Below are 22,784 nucleotides of genomic sequence, written 5' to 3' on the forward strand. Positions count from 1 at the left end.
GGCTGGAATAAATACGTTGTTCTGTATTTCATAGACAATTATGTATTGATTCCCCCCACCCTAAAAATTTGGATCCAGTGCAATCTCATGAGCCCCTGCACACTGAAGGATTGGAGACAGCATCTTGTTACCTAAGGGAAAATATTCAAATAACACACAAACACCATGTTCACTATAAAAATATCAACTAAGTAATTATGAATTTACTGCCTTTTAATAATACTCCAAAATCTGTTGCTGAAGTAGGTTGCATCAGTCTGCCTTCATACAGAAAGAAACAATGACCACAGCACCAGTGCAATATCATGACTTGCACCATCATACTAGCAATCCAAAGCACAAAGCCAAAGCAACTCTAGAACAATACCATTGTTTCTCACGTTACACGACTGAGAGATATTTTTAAATTTGATTTCTATCCTACCTTTCAGTTCTGAAGGATCCTCAAGGCAGTTTACGCAGAATGATAAAATACAATTAATGGGTGCTTTAATCATCTCTGACATAAGAACATTTAAGGGTAGCATCCTACCCAAGCCTCAGTTCACATTATTTTATTCATATACTGGGGGCAATCCCTGCCCACTGCTCTCGCAGTATTATTTTACAGGGGCTCTCCAGCTGCATGTTCCATGGGCTAACCCCAAAAGCAGCATTTGACCATATTTTTCTCCTATACTGTAAGTATTAACAAATTACTATTATGTAAAAGAAATCAATTATTTAACAAGATCCAGGTCTGTCATTCTAACCACTACACCGCACTGGCTGTTGAGTGTCCATAACTTAATTATTTCAAAACCTGGGTGGAGGCACTCTAAATTCCTGGAGGGCAAAGAGAAATGTGCTAAAGCCTAGAATGACTACCTGTTTAGCCCATATACCAACAATGATACTATCAGCAAGTGGAATGTGTGCATTGTTAATGATGTTAGATGCAAGTCTTTCCCCCTTTCAGTTCTCCAAGTTGAAGGCAACTCATCTGCCAAATGTTTGACAACCTATATTTTTTGCAGTTTCCTGGCAGGTTACTGAAATGTTGTTCAGCTCTAGAATCACATCATCATCACATAAATGGTTGATAAAAGACCATTATGTATACAAAGCCCAGTAATGCTCAAGCAATTTGCCAGGTACCTCAGTGAGTTGTGAAAGGTAATGAAGTGTGGCTTTAAGACAGTATGCTGGATGATGCACCCACTACACTATGCCCTCAGCAGGGAAGCCCCATTGGAATCAATTCCCTATTCTGATTGCTTTGATGTATGGGGAATAACATCATCCCAAGGTATTAAGGAAGGATGTGCTGGATTTTCCTGAGCTATCTCATTTATTTGCAAAACTTCTATTTGAAAAAAAACTATACTGCCTCCCCAGAATCTAGTATAGTCCACACTGCAACTACATAGGAAATATAAGTCTCTGCATCACCATTTACAAAGAAGAGAAAAATCTTGTAATTCTTTTAAGTTGCAACTAGACATGGGCACAAATCGAAATACGAATAAAATTTCATGACAAAATGGGCTGATTCGTGCATTGCAAAAATGCATTTTGCGGGGCCGCATTTTTCATGAAATCCACGACTTTTGGGGCCATTCGTTCAATTCATGAATGTTTCATGATGCCAGACTGACTAGCGCCAATCCGTTGATTCCCTATGCAACATAGGTCCAGAATGTCTGCAGACCTTTTATTGCCGTGGAAACCCCAATCTTACCCCACATAACCTTGAAAGGCAGCTCTCCCTGCCAACCTGAGATCTCCCATTCTGTTCTGTGACAGCAACGAGCAGCGGGGAGATGGGCCTTCTGTAGCCATGGGAACACCAATCTTATCCCTCCAAACCCTGTTGGGCAGGTTTGCCTGCAAACCAGAGAGCTCCTGTTCTGCTCTATGTGAGTGTTTCTTAAATACGACACAGCTCTGTGCCTCCTGTTTTCAGTTCCAGTAGACAGAGGGAGAGGAAGGAGCTGTTGCTGGGATTTGGAGTGAGAAAGAGTGGATTTGGGATCTTTGGCTGGATTTGCTGCTGCTCCAAAAAGACTGAAAAGACTCTCTTATTTTCTGCTCTTGTCTTTGCTGGGAAGGTTGAAGTCTCCCTGCAAGTTTGGCATCTCTGGGCATGAACGGGGCCGTTGTAGGGTCCTGGAATTTGACGAATCACAAACCTAACAAGTTGTTTCATGAAACTGGACTATTTTGTGAAAGTTTTCACAACTTTTTTCATTATAGCCTAAATCTGGATCTATCACAGTAGACTGAATGGCAAGTTTGTGTTATTTTTCAGCTCTTTTCCTTTCTAATTGCTACTAGTTATAGCCCCTAGGTGGGACTCAGAAATGCTTTCTATAGTACTTTACCAGATGCAGTTATAATGTATGAGAAAATGAACAAGGTATGAAACATTATTAAGCTTTTGCTCCTTCTCTCTTTAGAAGAGACAATATATTACCTTGGGAAAGGATACCCATGATTTTATAAAAGGCACATTCCTTTTCAAGGGTAATACCACATGTTTTATTCTTCACTTTCTCATTGTCTCAGAAACATTGAATAGTTATATTTTGGTCAGTAACAACAAAAACCTGATAAAAATGATAACTTAGCAGTATTGAGGACAGCAATCAAAGTTTCAATCCCATGTATGATATCTGTCCTCATATAATATTCTGAGCAGGCTGAAAGGTTTGTGATGAGATGCCCATGCTTAACTAAGACTGCAGAATATTCCGTAGAACCAGAGATAAACAGAGTCATGTGTTTGACAGGAAGAGGAAGAGAAATAAATTAATATATACATCTACTAACAGAGACATCTACTTTTTAATCATGGAATATACAACTTTTTCATTGTTATTTTAACCACTAAATACAGTTCAATAGATCAAAATTATACAGAATATGCGTTTTTTAAACTTTATAAATTATCTGCACACATACACCTTCCACAAAAATCCAGTAAATAAATGCAAGAACAACATAATTGTTTTGTCCCTGTGAAAGCTGGAAATGGCTATATGAGCTTTTACTTTGACAGTGACAGCTGAAAAGCAAGAAATACAAAGTCCCCATAATCAATTTTAACAAAAATATCATAATTTGGATACTGTTTAACTGAATCTTTCTGCACAGCCTAAAGGAATATATACTTAGTAGCGTACTTTTTGAATTAATATAATACAGAAATATAAAATTGCTTTATGATGTTTTAATGGTAGTAGTCATCTTTTGCCGATGATGAAGAAGGCAGGCTATATTCTAGCTGCTGTTGGGATAAATCATTATCTTCTACTTTTACTGTCCTCTCTCACTTTCCAAAGCATTAATTCCATACAAGCAGTTGCATCTTCACTAGAATCATGACCACCCACTAGGAAGAACATTCATGCACATTATTTAAAAGAACTGGTCCAAGTTTACACTGATTAAATATTTAGTAATTGTAGTAACAAACAAATTGCAGTAATATTTGCATTATTTATTTTCGTTTTGGCTAAATGTGTAGTAACCTGAGGATTGTCTGTTTTATTTATTTCCCATACTTGAGACCAATTTCTAAAGTCATAATATAATATAAATCCATCTTGGAATGGGCTATATACTTAATTTGTTCAAAGGTGGCCAAACAGGTAGTCCATGGCTCCCGCTTCTGAACCAATTTTAACTTGGTTCTGGCATCCCTACAAAGTTTTGCTCAGTATGCTGCAGAGTTTCCCCAGTTTCATTTGTTAAGGAAAAAAAGGAAAGGATTGCTCATTAATACATTTTTTGTGGAGAGAGAGGTTATAGGTTCAACACCGTTTGAACTCTCCTCAGTATGCATGATCAATTTCAAATGAGTTTTAGACAAAACTGTACTGCCATCTGCACTTAGGTATAGACAAGTTTTATTTTTCTATCTAAATTATATAATTATACGGTCCATTTTTATCTATTTTATAAAATATCCTATTTACCATATATAGTCAATTTTATATATCTTGTAAACTTTTTGTTATTTAGTAATTACATATTTGTACTTGATTTTAACTGTATTAATTTATGCTTAAGGCCTATGGCCATATAAGCAGAATAAATGATAAAAGTATGCATGAGGTAAATCTTCCCTAATTAAACGTACATGTGCTGTAGCAAACAGTACTATACAATCTAGTGCACTGACAATGAGAAGATTCTGAGAGCAGCGTACAATCCCTGTTTCTTAAAAATAACACCATAAAACAAAAATTTAAAAAGTCAGTGTTTGTACTTTTGTACTTATACAACACATGCTTCCACATGACAGACAGAGCAACTAAGCAACTATCACCTATCAAACAAACCCCTACTGCTCACAAGCTTCAGAATCCCACCACCCTTGCTTTGAAAATGATGCCTCCAGGAAGCTACATGGTATAAGGGAACTGAGCAAGATATTGCTGTTCCCAGAGAAATGGCAGCAACCTGCTCAGAGTTCTGCTGCTAAGAAGTTCTCTGCAGCTGCCAAGGCAAGCAAGCTCTCCTCTCCATTGCTTGAGAACCAAAGGTAAGCTTAGTATTTTCTGCAACCAAAGATTAGGGACTATTGTTTCTGGGCAGGAGACATGAAATCATAGGTTACTCAGACCACCCCAAAAGCCATTTTCAGTGGCTTGGCAACTTTGATCAATCCAGTCTAGAGATGAAAGAGGAAAAGACAAGAGGAAGGTGAATCATGGGCAAGGTAAGAGAGAAGTGAAAAGGGAAGAGAGAGGAAAAGACAACAGGAAAGACAGTAGAAAAAGCACAAAGTGTTTCCCCCCCTTCCTTGTATTTGCTCTATTAAATATTCTCTGTTCTTTTTTTCATTCACTCAGAGGCAGATGTACTAATATTGTCTAACCAAAGGAAGACTGGATAGTATCAATAGCACTTGGGAAATCTCAGAACACTGCTTTCTCAATTAAAAAACGTGATAGCCTGAGAACCTTTCCAACACAGACCTGTTAATTGTAGTTCTTTAGGTCTTGTTCATACATATTCACCCATCCCAGAAAACTGCAGACATACAAGGAAGTGCAGTACTGTTTGTGCCAATCAGAAAGGCAAAAGTGACCGGGAGACTGCACTTTCTTCCCACAAAGAATGCCACAGCAAGGAGATCAGACTGTCCCTAACCACCAGCCAGATCAGATACTCCTTCCTCCTTCCCTGCCTGAAAGAATCCTGCTGAATTGTCAATCACCTTGAGAAGACAGATGAGGAGTGCATTAGCTTTTATGCCACTTCTAAGATTCTTTGAGAGGCAGGTAGCATTCTAATTAAATATGAAATAAGCCAACAAATAACCGCTTGATTACTAAAACATTAAATGATCTTGCATGTGTAAATGGATCACTGACACTATACAATGGCCTATTGTCTTTTCTTCTCCTCTCTTCTTCCCGTTCACTTTTCTCTTACCTTACCCAACAAACTGCCAGCAGAATGTGCTGATGGTCAGAAATCTTGTGCCAGCACACTGTGGGATGTAACCCAGATTTCAAATCTGATGCCATCTCAAATGTAAGTTTAGAAAATCTAGTTCAAACACGGTCCAAGAATTACTTGTTAAGTTTAAGTTTTGCCATCTTCATACTGTCCACTTATTGGTTCTTCACTATTAATAGTGCAAAAATATTGGTCGTTTTTGCAAATGGTCTTACCATTATCCTGAATAATTCTTCTGAGATAATCAGCGATTAGATTTCTAAGTGCTCGTTTATGAGGCAAACCTAGGTGATGAGGAAAAACTACTGATGTATCCACAACAATATTATGAAATAGCTGCAAAAAAAAAAAAAGCTGGGTGAGTCAGCAGCACTTCAAATTGGATTTTGTTCTTAAATTATCTCCTAAAAATATTCCTGTGCTAAAAAAACCTTTATATAGCTTTTACCTCATATAGCTGTTTGATCTGGGCCATTTGCACAGTTTTGCTCTGCTTTGGTTTCCTTACAGCAGTGCCGTATTCAGCAGTATCCACATGACATCATCTTCTATTTGCCTGCTTCTGTGTTTTCCCCAACTTTGCCATGATCTTTTTGAAAAATTGCAGCCCAAGTGTTGTTGGATGCTGTATCGATGGGCAGATGTACATTTTGCAAGCCCCTCCCAAATCAGCACCATTTATCTTGCCTTCACCCTTGAAGCCTCCTACACATATACCAGAAGTCTTTGGGGGGCCTAAAAACCCCCAGGAATTTCTAGATCACAACAGTGCTAACATTAACAATCTATTGCCAAAATCTAGTAGTTCCCAGATTTCATTAAAAACAAAGTCCCTAAACCCTTTGTGCTGCTGGAATTATAAGGGGAAAGTGCAAGATATATATCATGGTAGCATATTGTTAGAACATCATATTCCAGATTTATTAAAAAGCCCTCAGGTAGAGTGGGGAGAAAACGGGTCATGAGAGATTGATGTAACTAAAATGTTGTGAACTGCTATCTGAATGCTCTGTTCTCACTGCAAATGCCTCAGAATTTGCAGCAGCAAGGAGAGCAACACAAGAATCTTCTCTGCATGGAAGCAGCCAGGGTCTCAACTATAATCTTTTAATATTTCCCTGCTCCCTTGCAGGGGTCTTATTTAGGATGCCTCTGCAGGAGTTCTCTTTCCTGGATTTATCATTACCATTTCATGACAATGAAAAATCGTATAGGATGCACAGTCCACAAAAAAGTAGGAGAAACGGTGGTGCAAGAACCCCACCGGCACATTATGCATCTTTCCCCCCATACCTGATTCTATGCCAAAGAGACAAAATCAGGACTACAAAAGCATCACACTTGTTAGATCTTGAAAATTCTCAGACATATTTTGTCCACGGCTATAATCAGTCTGTTGTCAGACTTGTCAATATGAAACATATAAAGTATAACTTATTGCATTTCAAATGTATGGTATAATATAACTCCAAGTGCCACCGTAAACAGTGACATTCTTCCGAGCATAGTGACATCAATGAACTTAGAAAGGACATTTTTAAGGATTGCACTATTTACAATTTTAATTTGAGGCACTTTTATTTTTCATTAAAAAAAACCTTGACAATATTTCAAACTACTGTACTTAAAATATTTAATAATTCTACCTTAAGAGCAAATAAATCACTCTCTAACCCATGGCCAATTAAAATAGTATCTGCACTGAATAAGTTCAGCAATATTGCCTGCACATCCCTAACTGACGTTGCAGTATTCTCCATGTCCTCTGCTGTTACTCCAGAAAATCTACAAGAGATTAAAGAAATACAAGGTAAGTAAGCATTATTAATGCATAACAAAAGTAGAGCTTTAGACTGAAGTCATTTATTCCACTTCAGGTGAATTTGAACTTACATTAAATATTATAAAATGATTTTGTCCTATAATTAGCTTTAATATTGCCATATTTTCCTTAAAAATATTCCGTTTAATCAATTAATTAAAAAAGGCATCGTTCAATATTAGTTTTGAAACACTCTAGCTCTGAAATAGATGGGATCCTCTTTCAAAACATTTTCATACTCATGAATACATCGAACCTTGCAGTCCACAAACACCAGTGACTAGGTGGCATATTGGTCTTTCAGCTGGCCTAAACTGTATACATCATATATATGAAAGATTAAAGAATAACCAGCCATGCAGTCTACACTTGCAGTAGCCATGTTTTAACATGCTTAAAAGCCCATCCCCTGCCCCAGCTCTTTTACAGGTACTTTCTTCACCAGTTCCAACACTTCCCTTTTTGCCCTGATGTTCTGTATTAACAAAATGTAAGACGCTGACACGCAGAACTACTCCTAGTGTTTCAGATGGATTCTGGGCCCATAGTAGACTTACCCTTATTTGAACTGTCACTACTAAGAGATGTCTTTTTGTCTGAAATGAAACCCATAACTTGTTTCATGTAAGAATGTAGCCAACTGATACTATAATCAGTTTTTTTAATTTGCCCAACTTTTTCTCTAATGTGAAAGCATACACGAGACTCCACTATACAGAAGTCTTTTAATGGTAACTAAGACACGCTATTCACAGAGAAACGCCAAAGCAATTGTGTGTCAGCTTGATAGAGACACTGTACGTCCTACAACTACGCTACCATTAGACTCTTGAAGGTTTGGTGTTTAAACTAGTATTTACGTACCTACAGTTATAATCTATGATTTCATTATCTGGCTTCACAAATGTGTCATAGACAACTTGAAGAGAAGGATCAACTACTGTCACCCTGGAGAGTTCCAGACCACGTGTTGTGTAACACTAGAAAAGGAAATGTGTTTAATAGAACATTTTGTCATTATTAATTCAGAGAAGAAGGAATCAAGCTCTGACATTGCTCTGGAAAGATATGATAATTTTGAAATGGTAAGAGATGCACAACTTTTGCTATTTTGTTTTTATAAATGTTTAATGAATCCAGGAACGAAATGTTGGAGACTTTTAAAATCTGTGAGTACATAATACAGTTTATTCTGGAAACAAAGAGGTACACCTTTTTCTTTTCTTGGATTTAGTAGTATTAAATTAGTATTTCCAGGCAGGATATTTGATTAATAAGCTGCTTCTATAATAAAATGCTCTATTTTGCACAGCAAAATCAGTACAAGTACAGGTATTTCCAACATTTCTCTGTAATACAAATGACTTAAATAAATAAAAATTATAATTCCATATTGGTCTTCCTAGAGGCCGTGCTTACCTAGCTTTATATTCAGTTTCTTACTTTTAAATCTCATTTGCTGTCTAACCTAAAATGAACAATTGTTCAATACCAAGAGCTTTGTGCAGAACCCTTCTTTACTCTTTAGAAAATATTCAGGATCTACACTTCTCTATGCACAAATACAAGTGTATTAATTTACCACTAATAATAAAATCTTTCTTTATGTCTATAATGAAAAGAGCTCTATTTCCAAGGCAGAGCTTAATATTAAAATGCAACTCTGATTCTCTCTTTAGGAACAAAAAACAACAATGTCTGTAACTCGTTCCTTCTGGACTTGTTACTCAAATATTAAATTGCTTTATAATGAATAAACATAGAAGCAAAGTTTGCAGTGGGGTTGTGCTTGGATATGTGCATGTTATATGCTGTCAAGCTGCTTCTGACTTATGGAAGCTCTATGAATGAATGCCCTCCAAAATGTCCTATTATTGATCCGAGCTGAAATTAAATCTAAAATTAGCTGTTTCAGATCAGCTCAGGGATACCTGAAATGACCCAGAAGACTCTTGAAGTTTTGGCAGTAGCAAAAATTTTAGGGAGATGCAAGAGTCAGGAGGAAAAGAGAGGAAGGTAACCTGCTAAACAGCTGTTAGTATATGTTTCCCATACCTTTAAATTTTAAAAGCACTAGAAGCCCAGCTAACAGCTGATGCTAACTTCTGACAGAGGTGGACAAAGCCAGGTCTACCTGCCATTGGAAATAATAGCCCCATTATTTTCAAATGGTAGACATAGCCTCTCTATTGTCCAGGAAATAAAGGCCCCATTATTTCCAATTTCAGGTAGACCTTTTAAAATGTAAAGGAATGGGAGATACCAACTAACAGCTATTTAACAAGGCCAGATTCCTCTCTTTCCCTCCCTGCTCCTTTAGCCTGGATAGGGAGTGGTGGTGGTGGAACAGACCAAATTTTTAGGAACCCCCCGCCCCAAATCCTGAAGTAGTAATGAGAGTCTAGAAAACATGCCACCCTTGAAATGCAGGTCCAAAATTAACATGAAATGTTTTGAAGTGCAAACCCTAGTCTGCAGAGAGGGTAAGTCCCATTAATTAAACTGTACTGGCATTCTCCTAAATTGGTGGAATATGTCACAAATTTGCATGCCGCTGCTTAACCTGATTTACTAAACCAATGCATTCGATGCATCACAAACCCAGGGCAAAGTAAAATTCAAACAAATGTTATAGAAAGTGTTTTTCTCTTCTGAAACACTGCATGTATAAGAGCTCTCTGATCTCTATTTCTCAAGTGATGGTTTACACATGACCTTAATAATCATTAGATTGTACTTGCAAAGAAGTAACAAAGAGAACAAAAATGTTTTTTATCTGCAAATGATCTTATTGCAGCATACCATTTCACAGTCAAGTGCAAATACACCATGATTTCCATCAAGCGGAGGTGGCTTGATGAAAGTCTTCACAAATCCATCTATGTTTTCCTTTCTTCCATCATGAACATGTAGCTACAAAGTATGAAAGAAAGAGTCAAACAATATATGCCAATAAACGTTATTAAAATCTAAGCTTTCCCTCTCTGGGAAAGAATATGTGATAATTAATATTTAAACAGCTCTTCGAAGTGAAGTGTTTAAATCAGGTCACAGACATTATCGCTGTAGTCCTTGTAAGTTAGGATAGGGATCAGCTGTAAATTGTTCGCTCTTCACCACTGTGGTGAAAAAAGGGAAAATAGGGAATGTCTAGGCACACTGATATTCCAAACATTTCCTTCCTAGAAGTACACAGTTAGGGTAATATAAGGACAAAAAAAGAATGAAAAAGAATTGTTTTGCAAAGTGTGAAAAAACCCACTGTACCTTTGCAACCTGGCATCCTGGAGACCCAACTGCTCCTTCACAACAGCTATAACATGTTTCCAAACCACCAGGAACTGTTAAACAAAACATTAAGGGCATCTGATTTCTTGTTCTTAATACCTGTATCTATAATACTAAAAATGAACCTACCTGTTATCTTCATAGTTTTAGTGAGGTATATTAGTTAACAAAGCAAGGTAAATTTCAAGATCACATCAAGGATTAGGTATATTCAGTTTTGTCCTTAATAATCCAGAGAAATTTTACTTTTAATTCTAATTCTTGTACATTTTCTATCAGGTCTCTAAACATAGCTGCCATTCTAAGAGTATAACGCCCGTTACCTGTCCAGCGTTTTTAACGAAGAGAGAAATCCCCACAGACTCAGGATCAAACTTCCTATGATGATGTTTCCCTGATTTGAATTCCCAATATATAATCTGGCCCTTAAAAACAGTTGTGGGGATTCTATAGAGATTGGGGCTGGATTAAAGACACATTCCTAAATTTCCACATCACCTCTACCAGCTTATTCAGCAAAATTACAAAAAACAGTCAGATTGTCATACTGTGTCTCAACTATTTCCATTTTAAAATTTAAAGTGGCCCAAGGGAGAGCCACTTTTAACTGGAAGAATGGCTGAGGGAAGAGTTAATTCCCCCACATGGTAGTCCAGATTCAAACTATACTCTTTCTCTCCTACAGCTGCTCTTTTATACACCTGGAGTTTTAACTGGAGAACATGAACATCACAGATAGCTTGGCCCTCACAAAATATATAAAGTCAGAGGTGGGATGGGTGAGAGTAAAAGTACTGTGGAATGCCATATTCTTGTTTCTATATCCAAGATTTGGTGACTCATGGTTTAACGAGAAATATAAGTAGAAAAGTTATGAGTGTTAATGTTAATTCAAAAATTAACTTCTTATCACTGTTTCAATGTATATTGCTGTAGTTGCCTTTAACTCACTAGCAATTCCAATCTGTACTGGAAAGGAGGAAATTTATTCTTACCTTTATGTCTCAATATTCTACCAGAATGGTAGTTGCATTCCTCTTTCCGAACATGCTTTCCTGATGAACTTATGCTATATGTTTTTCCACATCTACAACAAACTCTTCTGGAAGCTGAAAACAACAGCGTAATTCAGAGTCAAGTCAAACTGCAATTCTGCTCAATTTTATTTGGCAAAGCAAGTGTCACATATATTGATCAAACAAACTTTAATTAAGGAACTAATCTAAAATACTGTATAGAAAATAATAACATTAGATTTATATACCGCCCTTCAGGACAACTTAATAGGCAAGAGATAAAGAAGTGGCTACATGGCCAGCTAGGAGTGTGTTTTTGGCATTTTTGAGACGCAGCATATAGACTGAGAGTAGCATTCTTGGAGTCACATGAGGAAATGGCATCTAGCAGAGGAAACAGAATAGAGAACCCCACATTCCCATCTGATTAGCTTTCTTGTACACCAGATATTGCCTATTCCAACACACATCCTAAAACTATTTAAAGTGCCTTCAATCACAGCTGACTTACGACCCCTGCTAGGGTTTTCAAAGCAAGAAATTAACAGAGGTGGTTTGCTATTGCCTCTAACTCTGGTCTTTGTTGAATATTTCCCATCCAATTACTAACCAAGGCCAACCCTGCTTAGCTTCCACGATCTGATGAGATCGGGCTTGCCTGACCTATCCAGGTCAATTGCAAACCACTTAACAACAAAAAGCGGTTTTAATAACATGTGTACTGGTTTTAAGGTTTTTTAAAAGAAGGTTTTAATTTGTTAGCCACCCAGGTGGCCCCATGATGACAGAAAGCAGGGTAAAAACCTCGTAAATATTATTTTTCTATTAATAATAACAATAATAAATTTCTCAGCTATGATGAAGTCCCTACAAGGCAGCAAATTTTTATACAAATTTTCTTAGTTCTTACAGACCACTGACAATTAGTTCATATATTCTATATGGAATAAGTGGTTAAAGATAGCTGAATCATACCCATTAAGCTATTTAAGTGTGACATGCCAGATTCTTTTGTCTATCTAATTTTTGTACTTGTCCTACTGCATTGTTTACTGTATGCCTCACAGTCTTACAGACCATCTAGTCCGACCCTCTGCCCAATGCAGGAACTGCCTAAGGTATCCCTGACAAATATTCATTGGCATTCCTTGAAGAGTACGAATGAGTGAAACCCACCACATCCCTAGGTAGCCGATTCACATTACTATTTCTGTATTATTTTATATTGTGAAATCAGTCATGAGTATCAGTGAGAAAAATGGAGCAGAAATAAAAAATAAATGAATAAGAATACCAAGGAAAATATCCAGTTTCAACCAGAAATATATTTAGCTTTTTGTTCTCCAATTTTAAAAAAGTAAATTCACAATATACTATCCAAAGAGCAACAGGATATGGTGGATATAATCTTGTATCAAAACTTGTTTTATTTTCCTTAAAACAAAAACCCTCCGATTCCTTTAGCTTTCTCATTTTGCTGTCATTTACTCACGGTCATATACAGCGGGTTTAACAATGCCACAGCCTAACACAGCTCTACCAGGTTTCTCAGGATTTGGTGCTGGATAGCTATTTTCCTTTAGCTGTTCCTCAGTGAGAACATAATCTTTTAGAAGTCTATAGAGTGAAATTCCTGTAAAATCTTAAAACACCCAAACAAAACAGTTAACAAAACTCTAAAGAGCCATCATTCATCCATTTTCACAACTCAGACAAGATTTTCAGATTTCAGTTGATGGGCAACCACTAGCTGCTTATTTTTCTGATGAATTTTTACATGCTTTTAAGTTTTTCACAGCTCTTCTGAAGGCTGAGCAGTTATGGAAAACTTTAGGAACAACTGATCAGATTTACAGTGAGATCTTAAACAGATTTACTCCAGTCTCATTGATTTCAATGGTCTTAGACTGGAGTAACTCTTCTTAGAATTTAACTACAAATCCAACAATTTTCTTACCTATTTGTGCCTTGCACCTATTAGAATAATTTAGCAAGGACTCTTCAAATGACAGATTTGTTTATTTTAGAATGTTTCTAGACAGCGTATAAACACTACACTTTTATATCACCTATTTTGTCTTTGAAGTACATTTAGAGGAGTTTAGCTCCGTGCACTGTTGATGCATCTGTTTAAGAAAAAAAATCAGACTGTATACACTTCTTATGAAAGTGTACATTTTGCATTATTTTTTTAAAAACTACATCAGCTCCACAATGGTAGACAGTCCCCATTTCCTTAACTCTTCTTAGGAGCATGCCAGGGATGTACTACCTCTACACATATTTATTTGTGCATGTAGTTCAATCCCTCTAACATCAGCAGGGAAACCCATGCAAAATATGTATAGCATCCATTTAAGCACCTACAGGTATCAGTATTGGGGCAAACCTGTCTAGAAAGGTTTGTAAGCACGTGATAAAATGAGGCAATCAGAGAGCTAGAGAGAAGTATTTATATAACTGCCATTTTCATGAAAAGCTTACAATGTGATCACAGAGGTTTTCAAGAGACAGTATTGTTTTACCATTTTTTTCTTCTTGTTTCCTAAAGCCAGTTGAAGTAGAGCTTCTATTACCAAAAGTCTGGCCTATGTAAAATAAAAATTAGTTATTTTCCAAAGCCACAAGCACCTTAAATTACTAAGCAAATCAATGTTTACAAATGTTATATATCATTTATAAATATTTATTACAAAGAATTTAAATGGGTATACTTGTCAATAATGAAATCAGTAATCACTCCAATTTCCCCCTTCCCATACATGACTTACCATCTGATGACGCACCGCCATGATCCCTCAGTTTTTTAAGTGTGTTCACAGCTATGTTCAAGTACATATTTTTACTACCACAACGGTCATATATTGCCTTTTCTTCTGCTAATGCCTACATTAAAAATAAAGTGAATATAATACATGATGCAGATTTGCAGAACAAAAAAATGTCCTGGGCGTCCCCTATTTGTGAATGGAAATCCGGCAGCCACCTGCCACTGATAAAATATATGTAGCAGCTAGAATAATACAGAACAGCAAACCATTTGAAAAAAACTCCTGATCTTCTAAGAATATGATACCCATTAGTTAAAAATCCAAGCTAGTTTGTTATGATTTTGTTTAACAATTCATTTCAAGTTTTTACTCAGTATTGCAACAACAATTTAACGGGCAATATTTAGGAGCAAAACTAGAGAAGGTACTCAGACTTCCAGTATCAGCTCCCAGCTGTTTAAAAAAATCCAGCACATGGAGGCCCAGTTTTGACTGGGACAGCGCGGCACGAGAGATATTTAAACCTTTTCCCTTGTGCTGTTTCCTGATCTGAACAGTCCAGCTAGGAACTTATAGATGTGGGCACTCATACATTTGCATCAGCAGAACAAACACTAGCTGCCCAGGTCGGGAAAGTGGTATGGGGAGAACTCCTCTCCTTACAAGCTGTGGCCCAGATCAAAACCATGTCTCAGGCACGCTCGATCACTACACTTTTCAATAAGTATGGAGCATTAATTACAAACTCTCACATCTTGTTTGGTTTGGCCCTCAAAATATTTGTTCTCTAGATGCTTTATCAATATGCTTGTCTCAAACACTAATTAAAAAAAGGTTTTTAACATTTCTTCTCAGGACAAATTCTAAGCAAATATTCCAATCATTTTTTTGCCCATAAAAATTAAGATACAGGAACCAAAACCTGTCGTTAAGAAGCACAACACTAGAAAGCAAATAAATTGTTATGGCTAAACAGTAAGCTTGATTTCCAGGGCAACACTGTTGAATGGCTTATTCACATAATGACTAAACATCTTTGCAACATGACATACGACTATTTTTCATATCTATTAAGGCTCTTGTGATTAATGTAATTTTGTTTTAAAAGGTACTTATACTGTTCTTCATAGCAAATGCAGACCTTATCAAAAGCTTCAGTTACTGTTGTACAAACTTTTAAGAATTCTTCCACAAAAAAATTGATATATCGTTGTCTTATGTCATGTGGTACTTTGGATCTCAGTTCTGGAACAACAGAAGGCCTTTTCTGACTTGATACCTGAAATTGTGTACATATATTTAATATGCTATGCACAAGGGTTCAAATGACACAAATCACCATTATTTTAAAATGCTCTAGTTACAACTCTTATTTTCTATTCTCTTCTACCCCACCTCAAAACATGCAGGATTAATTCACCAAGATTTGCCTTAACATCCACAATAATTTGAGTTTTCCTTTCTGACATACATAAGATCTTAAAGTTACAAGCTAACCAAAACCTATTATTGTTATTATTATTAATTACATTTCTAACCTGCCCTTCCCGCAAGCGGGCTCAGGGCGAGGTACAGCACTTATAAAAATATAATACAAATATTAAAACAATTCATAAAACAATAGTTCATCATAAAATCAACAGATAGTAACTGTCCCAAGATGGGGTCAATTACAGATTCCTACCCATCAGCATACAGGGAGAGGGAAGAAGACAGATAATGTACTGCAACCCATATGTGGGTCAGCTAACAAACAGGCACTACATAGCCCTGTGCTGTACTCATTTGTGGGGAAGCCAGCAGGTGGACACTGTATAACCCCACACTTAGTGGGAGGCTCAGTGAGGATCTCATGCTGGCCTCAACCATACGCCTGTTGGAACATCTCTGTTTTACAGGCTCGCTGAAATGATAGAAGATCCTGACGGGCCCGGGTGTCCTCAGACAGAGAGGTCCACCAGGTTGGGGCCAGGAAAAGGCCCTGGCCCTGGTTGAGGCCAACCAAGCCTCCCTGGGGCCAGGGACCACCAGCAGATGTTTTCCAGATGATCAGAGCATTCTCCGGGGCACATACTGGGAGAGGCAGTCCCTTAGGCATGCTGGTCCCAGTCTGTTTAGGGCTTTATAGGTCAAAACCAGCACCTTGAACCGAATCCGGAATTCCACAGGGAGCCAGAATTAGTGTAATACATGTCCTATAAGGAACACCCATCAGGCAATCATCCATTTTAAAAAGTCTCCAGCAGGTATACATGGCATATTCAATTCACAAAAGTTAGCGAAGTCTGTAGACAGGAGTATCAAAGTACTGACTCTTTGCTCTGACTCTTATGTCTGACTCCTATGTCTACACATTGTCTTATTATTATTGTTTTCAAGATATTGCTAAACTTATCTACCTAGCTCCCAAGGTATGATATTATAAATTGAGATACACTAGTTTTCACTAGTATTCCAACATTTTTGTGTAAGATTCCTCTGGACCAAGATGTACGTGTGTGTACACACACACACTCCACATTTCCAAACTGAGTTTTTTCCACTCATGGTCATTTTTCTGCACAGAATGATGGTCATTTTCTACCATAAGCCACAGTAAATAGGGAGGAGTGAGGTCAAGAAGCAGGATCTCCTCTAACTTAAGGAAACTGTTCAAACTATCCAGCAAAATCAGAAGTCACAAAGTAAAATACTGCAAACCTAATACATAAATAAATAAGCCATTTATTACTGAACACAATGTGGTTCCTACATAGAAGGAATAGTATACCAAGTATAGTAAAGATAAAATGTAATACCTTAATTGGCATAGGAGCAATCCTTCTGACTGAATTACTGGAAAGCCTGCATGGCACTGCTGTCAGTGCACCTCCATGAAGTAGCACATTCAAGTGACCACTGTTTGCGGCAACCGGCTGAATTTCAAACACATTTAAACCAACTGAAATAGACAAATATAGTAGTTTGACACTACATTTATCACTTAAGTCAATTTCTTAAAATGCCAATTTTATTACATCTTACTTAGTAAGAAGGCTTCAGACCCGATCTGGATAAAAAGCCTAGGGACAGTCATTGTCTAGTTCTCTGCACACCCAGGAATAGAACCCTCAATAGTAGGTTTCTTGGGGGAGAAGATGAGAGGAGAAGGAGACAGAGCAGACTTTAACAGCCTTCTAGTCAACTAAAGAGTGATCAGGTTAAAAGAAACCTACTCAATACAAACACATTCTTTATTTAGGTTAGGAAACTATGATGTCATACCTGCGGGCCCCATGTTTTGAACTGGAGTTGCTGGTACTGACACCCTTTTCTTTGAGGCACAAGTTGCAGCAACAAACGCTTGACCACTTTTAACAGCAGCTTTTATTTTCACTGCCTGTTGTTGTGCTTGCAGGATTCTGGAATGGTAAGGCTGTTGTGGAAGGGGTGCCTTAAAAGGTACAATGATTTCTTTGGAGGTATTAACCTGGTAAGTATCAACAGAGAATCATCTCTATATTCAGTAACTATGATGCCGTGTTTACTACATAAAAGTTCAAAATGGAATCCCAAAACTGTAGAAAAGTATCTCCATAGCTTCTAAAGGAGAAATAGTTCATGAAACAGCTGGACACCAACTTCAGTTTGTTTTTGATATTGCTCAGTTGTAGTCAAACTGATTGTATCAGACAATGTGAATGTTAAGAACTTGTTCACAAATGTGTATACACAATCTGAGTTTTCATCACTTGGTACACTAAAGGCCAAGCAATTAAAATGCATATGTGAACTTATACTAGTTTCTAAACTAAAACATGTTTTACATTTCACTATTATAAATTCCCTGTGATAAAGCAAGCCTTAAAAATCTGCCAGAGGTGTCACCAGGATGAATACCAAGTCCTGTGAAGAAAGGTTGAAAGTACTAGCCATGTTTAGTATGGAGAGCTATGATTATTACCTTCAAACATCTGAAGCATTATTGCACAGAAGACAGAACTTACATGTTCTCTCTTGTTCCAGACTAGAACTACAAAGTAGATTTCAGCTAAATATTAGAAGAAACTTCGTAATAGTAAGAGCTCTGCAACAGTGGAACAGACTACCTCTGAAGGTGATAGACTCTCCTTTCCTGGTGATCTTTAGAGCAGAGACTGGATAGCCATCTGTCAGTGCTGTGTGTTGTAGTTGCATATTCCTGCATTAAGAGGAGTATTAAACTAAATGACCTTCAAGGCCCTTACCGACTCTAACAGTGCAATTTTAAGCAGTTAACCTGTTGAAGTCCTCTGAAGGCAACAGGTATAGGAGGGTGCAACTCTGCTTAGGACTGCATTCTTAATCAAAAAGGCTTTGTTAGAAAAGACGCTTGGAACTATCCTACACTGTCAGTGCAATTCTAAGAACACTTTCTGGGAAGTAAGCTTCTTTGAACACAATTGAGTAGAGTACTAAGTAGGCATTCTTAAAATTGTTAAGGAATCTATGATATGTATGATAAAAAAGGAATAAAAGCCAAGGGTTTTGTTGCCCGTTTCTAAACTGCTGTACCTCTAGACTGAATTTTGCTACACCAAGTAAGAACTACAGTAAAACTGCACCTACTTGGATCATTATTTAATACAGTAAGTGTATCTAAACAAAAATAGCATTTGTGAAGAGCCAAACATTCATTTTTAAAAGAAATGTTAAACATACGTTCGTACCACTGTGTCAGCATCAGTTCAAGTATTAGAGTTAGCAGATCCAATCACCTACACACACAAAATGGAATACGAGAAAATATTCTCAAAACCTCTCAGATGAAAACTCACATCAAATTTTGCAGTGTGTGCAATTCTTTTCTTTTGTCCAGAAAGCACACTTGTTTTTGAATCAGAGTTTGCTTCTTTTTGTGCTGCAAGTGCCTGTTATAAAAAAAAATGCCAACAATCCCAAGATATTTTTAAACATCAAAACTTGAAAATGAAAATAAACACTGTATAAGGTACTACTTCACTTTTACTGAACTTTTGAATTCTATTTTCAAAGAGGAGAATCAGAATAAAATGTTTACTATTACAGAAGTCCTTAGTTTAACAAAAGTTAAGTTTCCCTACACCCATTTACTGATAGCTTAAATCTTCAATCATCCAAAAACTCTGGATTTTCACAAAATGGATATGCTTTGGATTTTCATTTCATAAAGTAAAACTAATAATGGCACACCAAAAAAATCTGTTTTTTTTTAAAAAAAGGACTAAATGCTCATGAAAAAGACCCCCTCCTCTAATGATCTTCCACAAACACTGATGAAAGCTACCTGCTTTGCCCTTTCTTCCTTCTTTGCTTCACGTTCAACAAACTCATTAAAAAATTTTCGACATTCTTCCATTGTATCATCAGAAAGTTCTGTATCTTCTTCAGAATCATCTTCTCCCGAAGAGTCTAATACAATTACCTCATTTTCTTTGATGTACGTAGATACACTTTCATCATCAAGCTTTTTATCAGGACTTTCAAGTAAGAAACCTTCATAAAAAGAAATGTTCTCATCCAAACCCACAGGACTAGTCTGTGCATTATTTAGTACTGTATGTTTTTCGTACAACTGCATGCTCTGAAATTTCACTAAATGTTCTGGTGATTTTTTGAAAATTTCTTGTAAGAGTACAACTCCATCCTTTGAACGGTCTTTAGAACATGTTTTAGTCTGGGTTTTGTTCAGTGAAGATTTCCAGTTATTCCTCAGTTCTTTCATATCACTTGTTTGAATTTTCACAGAATCCTGCTTCAGAGTTTCTTTGTTAACCTCATTTATCATTGGAGAATGGGACAACATGTTTCTTTCCCCCATAAGATGATGTTTTCTCTGAGCATTTGGATTAGTTTCTTCATTCAATGTGGTCACTTTTACATTGGGAAAAAAAGGGTTTCCATGTGTTGCAGATGTTATTCTGATTTCTTTTTCATCATTTTTGTCATAATCTAAAGCAACTATGATGTCTTCTGGTCTCCTTTCCTTTATACAGTATAAAGATTTTGACTTTTCAGAGCTTTTCAGAGTTTCTGCATTATTTTCAAAACCTACATAATTTTCTTCTTTGTTCCATTTTTTACAGGACCTACTTAGTTTTTGTTTCTTTGATACACACATTGGCGGAACATCTATAACAAGCATATTATCATCGAATTCTTGGAGGTTTATTGGTGAAGAACTTCTTGGTCTCTTCTTAGGAAATCTGTATCTGTTTTTACATGGAGACTTTACTGTTGATCCAAGCACATTTCCACTAGGAAACATTTTAACTTGCTGCTTGTCTTTTTTATCTTCTTCCTTCAAAGAAGACTTAAGCAGACTAGCAGAATAATTAAGTAATGGATCATACTCAAGATCAGTAGTTGGACAGCTATGGTCAAGAATATATTTACTTAATTTGCAAGACTCCTTTGAGGTTGAAATGGCACGAACCTTGTCTTTTGTAGGAATACTACATGAATGACCTTTAACTGAGAATGATATATTTCCTTTAAGGTCATTTATTGCAGGAGCCGAAGAATTTTTAAAGCCATCTTGTTCAATGTTATAGCACAAGAGTTTTTTTTCTTCTTCAACCTCAGTCTTGACTGACTGAATTGCTTTGTCGATCCTTTCTAGTTCTTGGATATTTTTACCCAGCCCTGTTGATTGGAAGAAAGTTATATAATTCTGAAATCTATATACCCAATGGTTTCAGCTATGTTTAAGACTCGAGTATTCAAAGTTTGCAGTTCTGTTAAATACCAAATTACTCAGACACATAAGAATTAAATCAAGCAAACAGACTATAGGATACAAACCTGTAGTCAATATAGCTTCCCAGCACAAGTTATTTCCATGAAGAATAATTCAAATATTGTAACTGAACCATTGTGAGTGAACAGTTTCAGAGATATCAGTGTTCTAAATCTTACCAACTACAAAACTTTTTAAAAGTAGTGTAGTAGTTACACCATTGTAGTCAATAAACGCATGCCTTTTGTTGCTAACGTAGCTCAATTATAGCACTAAACAAATGGTCAACTACAGCATACAAATTGTTGGTATTTCCCACTTAATTCTCTACTGTAACTGTAACTTGATAAAACACTAAACTTATTTTTCATTAGTTCCATCACAAATCATTCTGTACTAAAGTCTGCGTTTTAAAAACTGCAAAGAAACATCTTAAGTGCTTCTTAACCTAGGCATGAAGAAAATAATCTTATTTACTAGCACGACTATTGGAACAGCCCCCAAAGTAGAACTATTAGAGAGGGGAAGCTACAAAGTACCTTTGGAAAGTAATTCCCCCTTTAGATTTCAGCAGGAAAGGCAAACATGACAGGCTTTCCATGCTTCCCCACATGTGGAAGCAGATTGGGAGAAGGGCTGGAAAAAGGAGAGAACTCACAAAATGTTTGTTGTTTTTGCTACTGGGAGTCAAAGAAATTTTAATCTGAGATTCACAGACAACACGGGACATAATAGGTTGTCAGAAACTGTCAGACACTGCAACAGGAACGCACCATTTCCCCCAGGCTCAGTTACCAACTATGCAGGGCTAAACAGGTCTACTCAGAATCCCACTCAATGATGCTTCCCCCTTAGGACTGCACTGCAATAAGTAGCCCTATGCAGTTAAGCCGGTGTAGGGGGCCCATTTAGATTAGCAAAGTTGAGTGGCTCTGTATAGCTTTGCACTTTAAACCATTAAGATTTGGGACGGCTAATTCTGTTTTATTCAAGTTCCTTAAATGACTGGAACTGGGAACATGGAATGCTTTTCCAAAAAGAAAGCAAACGCATTCACTCCGAAACCGTTTGCACGAGTTCAAAAACCACCCGAACCCTTGAAAACCAAAAGCACTTCGGACACTGCCTATGCAACGGCACCATCTAAAGGCGACTGCATTGAAGAGTGTTTCAACAAGCAAAAAAAACCAGGTTACTTCTGTGCTAAGCTTGCGTTTTAATGCATCAGTTACTGGAATTTGGACTCTCTAATATACAGATGGGTTGGAAGGCCTGTTAATTAGGAAGCAAGACTCGGCGGGAAGCCCCACAGTTGCGCGAACAGCATTCAAACTCAGCTTCCAGTTGCTCCTTAGAAACGCAGCAGCCGTTCCTTTCCAAGGGAGAGGCGAGCGGGAACCACAAGGCTTTATGCATCCATCGACCGACATGTAAAATAACGAAGGTGAATGCGGGCGTGTGGCGCTTCCCCTCAGACCCGCAAGGACCTCGTTCCCCGCTCGTAAGAAACAACACCGCAATCGCCCCCGCTCACCCAGCGAAGGGGAGCCGCTCAAGGGCGGCGGCGGCGGCGGCGACTGGGCAAGGGACGGCTCTTCACGGCGCCTGGACTCGTGCCTGTACTGGCAATGAGGACGCCGGCACCCGCGGCTGTCAAAGGGGCAAAGGAGGCGCCGAAAATAACCAGCAGGGCGCAACAT

The 22,784-nt window shown here is 37.4% G+C and overlaps 1 protein-coding gene across 1 annotated transcript; it reads right to left on the bottom strand.

The window, feature by feature from the left end:
* Positions 1 to 3,259: 3,259 nt before the first annotated feature.
* LOC129335162 (RNA exonuclease 1 homolog) lies at positions 3,260 to 22,784 on the bottom strand. Its single transcript, XM_054987609.1, has 14 exons — positions 22,619 to 22,784; positions 20,624 to 20,990; positions 19,633 to 19,825; positions 17,613 to 17,817; positions 15,490 to 15,593; positions 14,349 to 14,463; positions 13,070 to 13,219; positions 11,557 to 11,670; positions 10,541 to 10,614; positions 10,076 to 10,186; positions 8,138 to 8,253; positions 7,098 to 7,236; positions 5,667 to 5,787; positions 3,260 to 3,373 (listed from the first exon to the last, which is right to left on the bottom strand). Exons 1-14 carry the CDS (start codon positions 22,782 to 22,784, stop codon positions 3,285 to 3,287), a joined length of 2,064 nt encoding a protein of 687 aa, XP_054843584.1. The 3' UTR covers positions 3,260 to 3,284.

This window comes from Eublepharis macularius, chromosome 8 (assembly GCF_028583425.1).
Source record: "Eublepharis macularius isolate TG4126 chromosome 8, MPM_Emac_v1.0, whole genome shotgun sequence".
Classification (NCBI taxonomy): domain Eukaryota; kingdom Metazoa; phylum Chordata; class Lepidosauria; order Squamata; family Eublepharidae; genus Eublepharis; species Eublepharis macularius.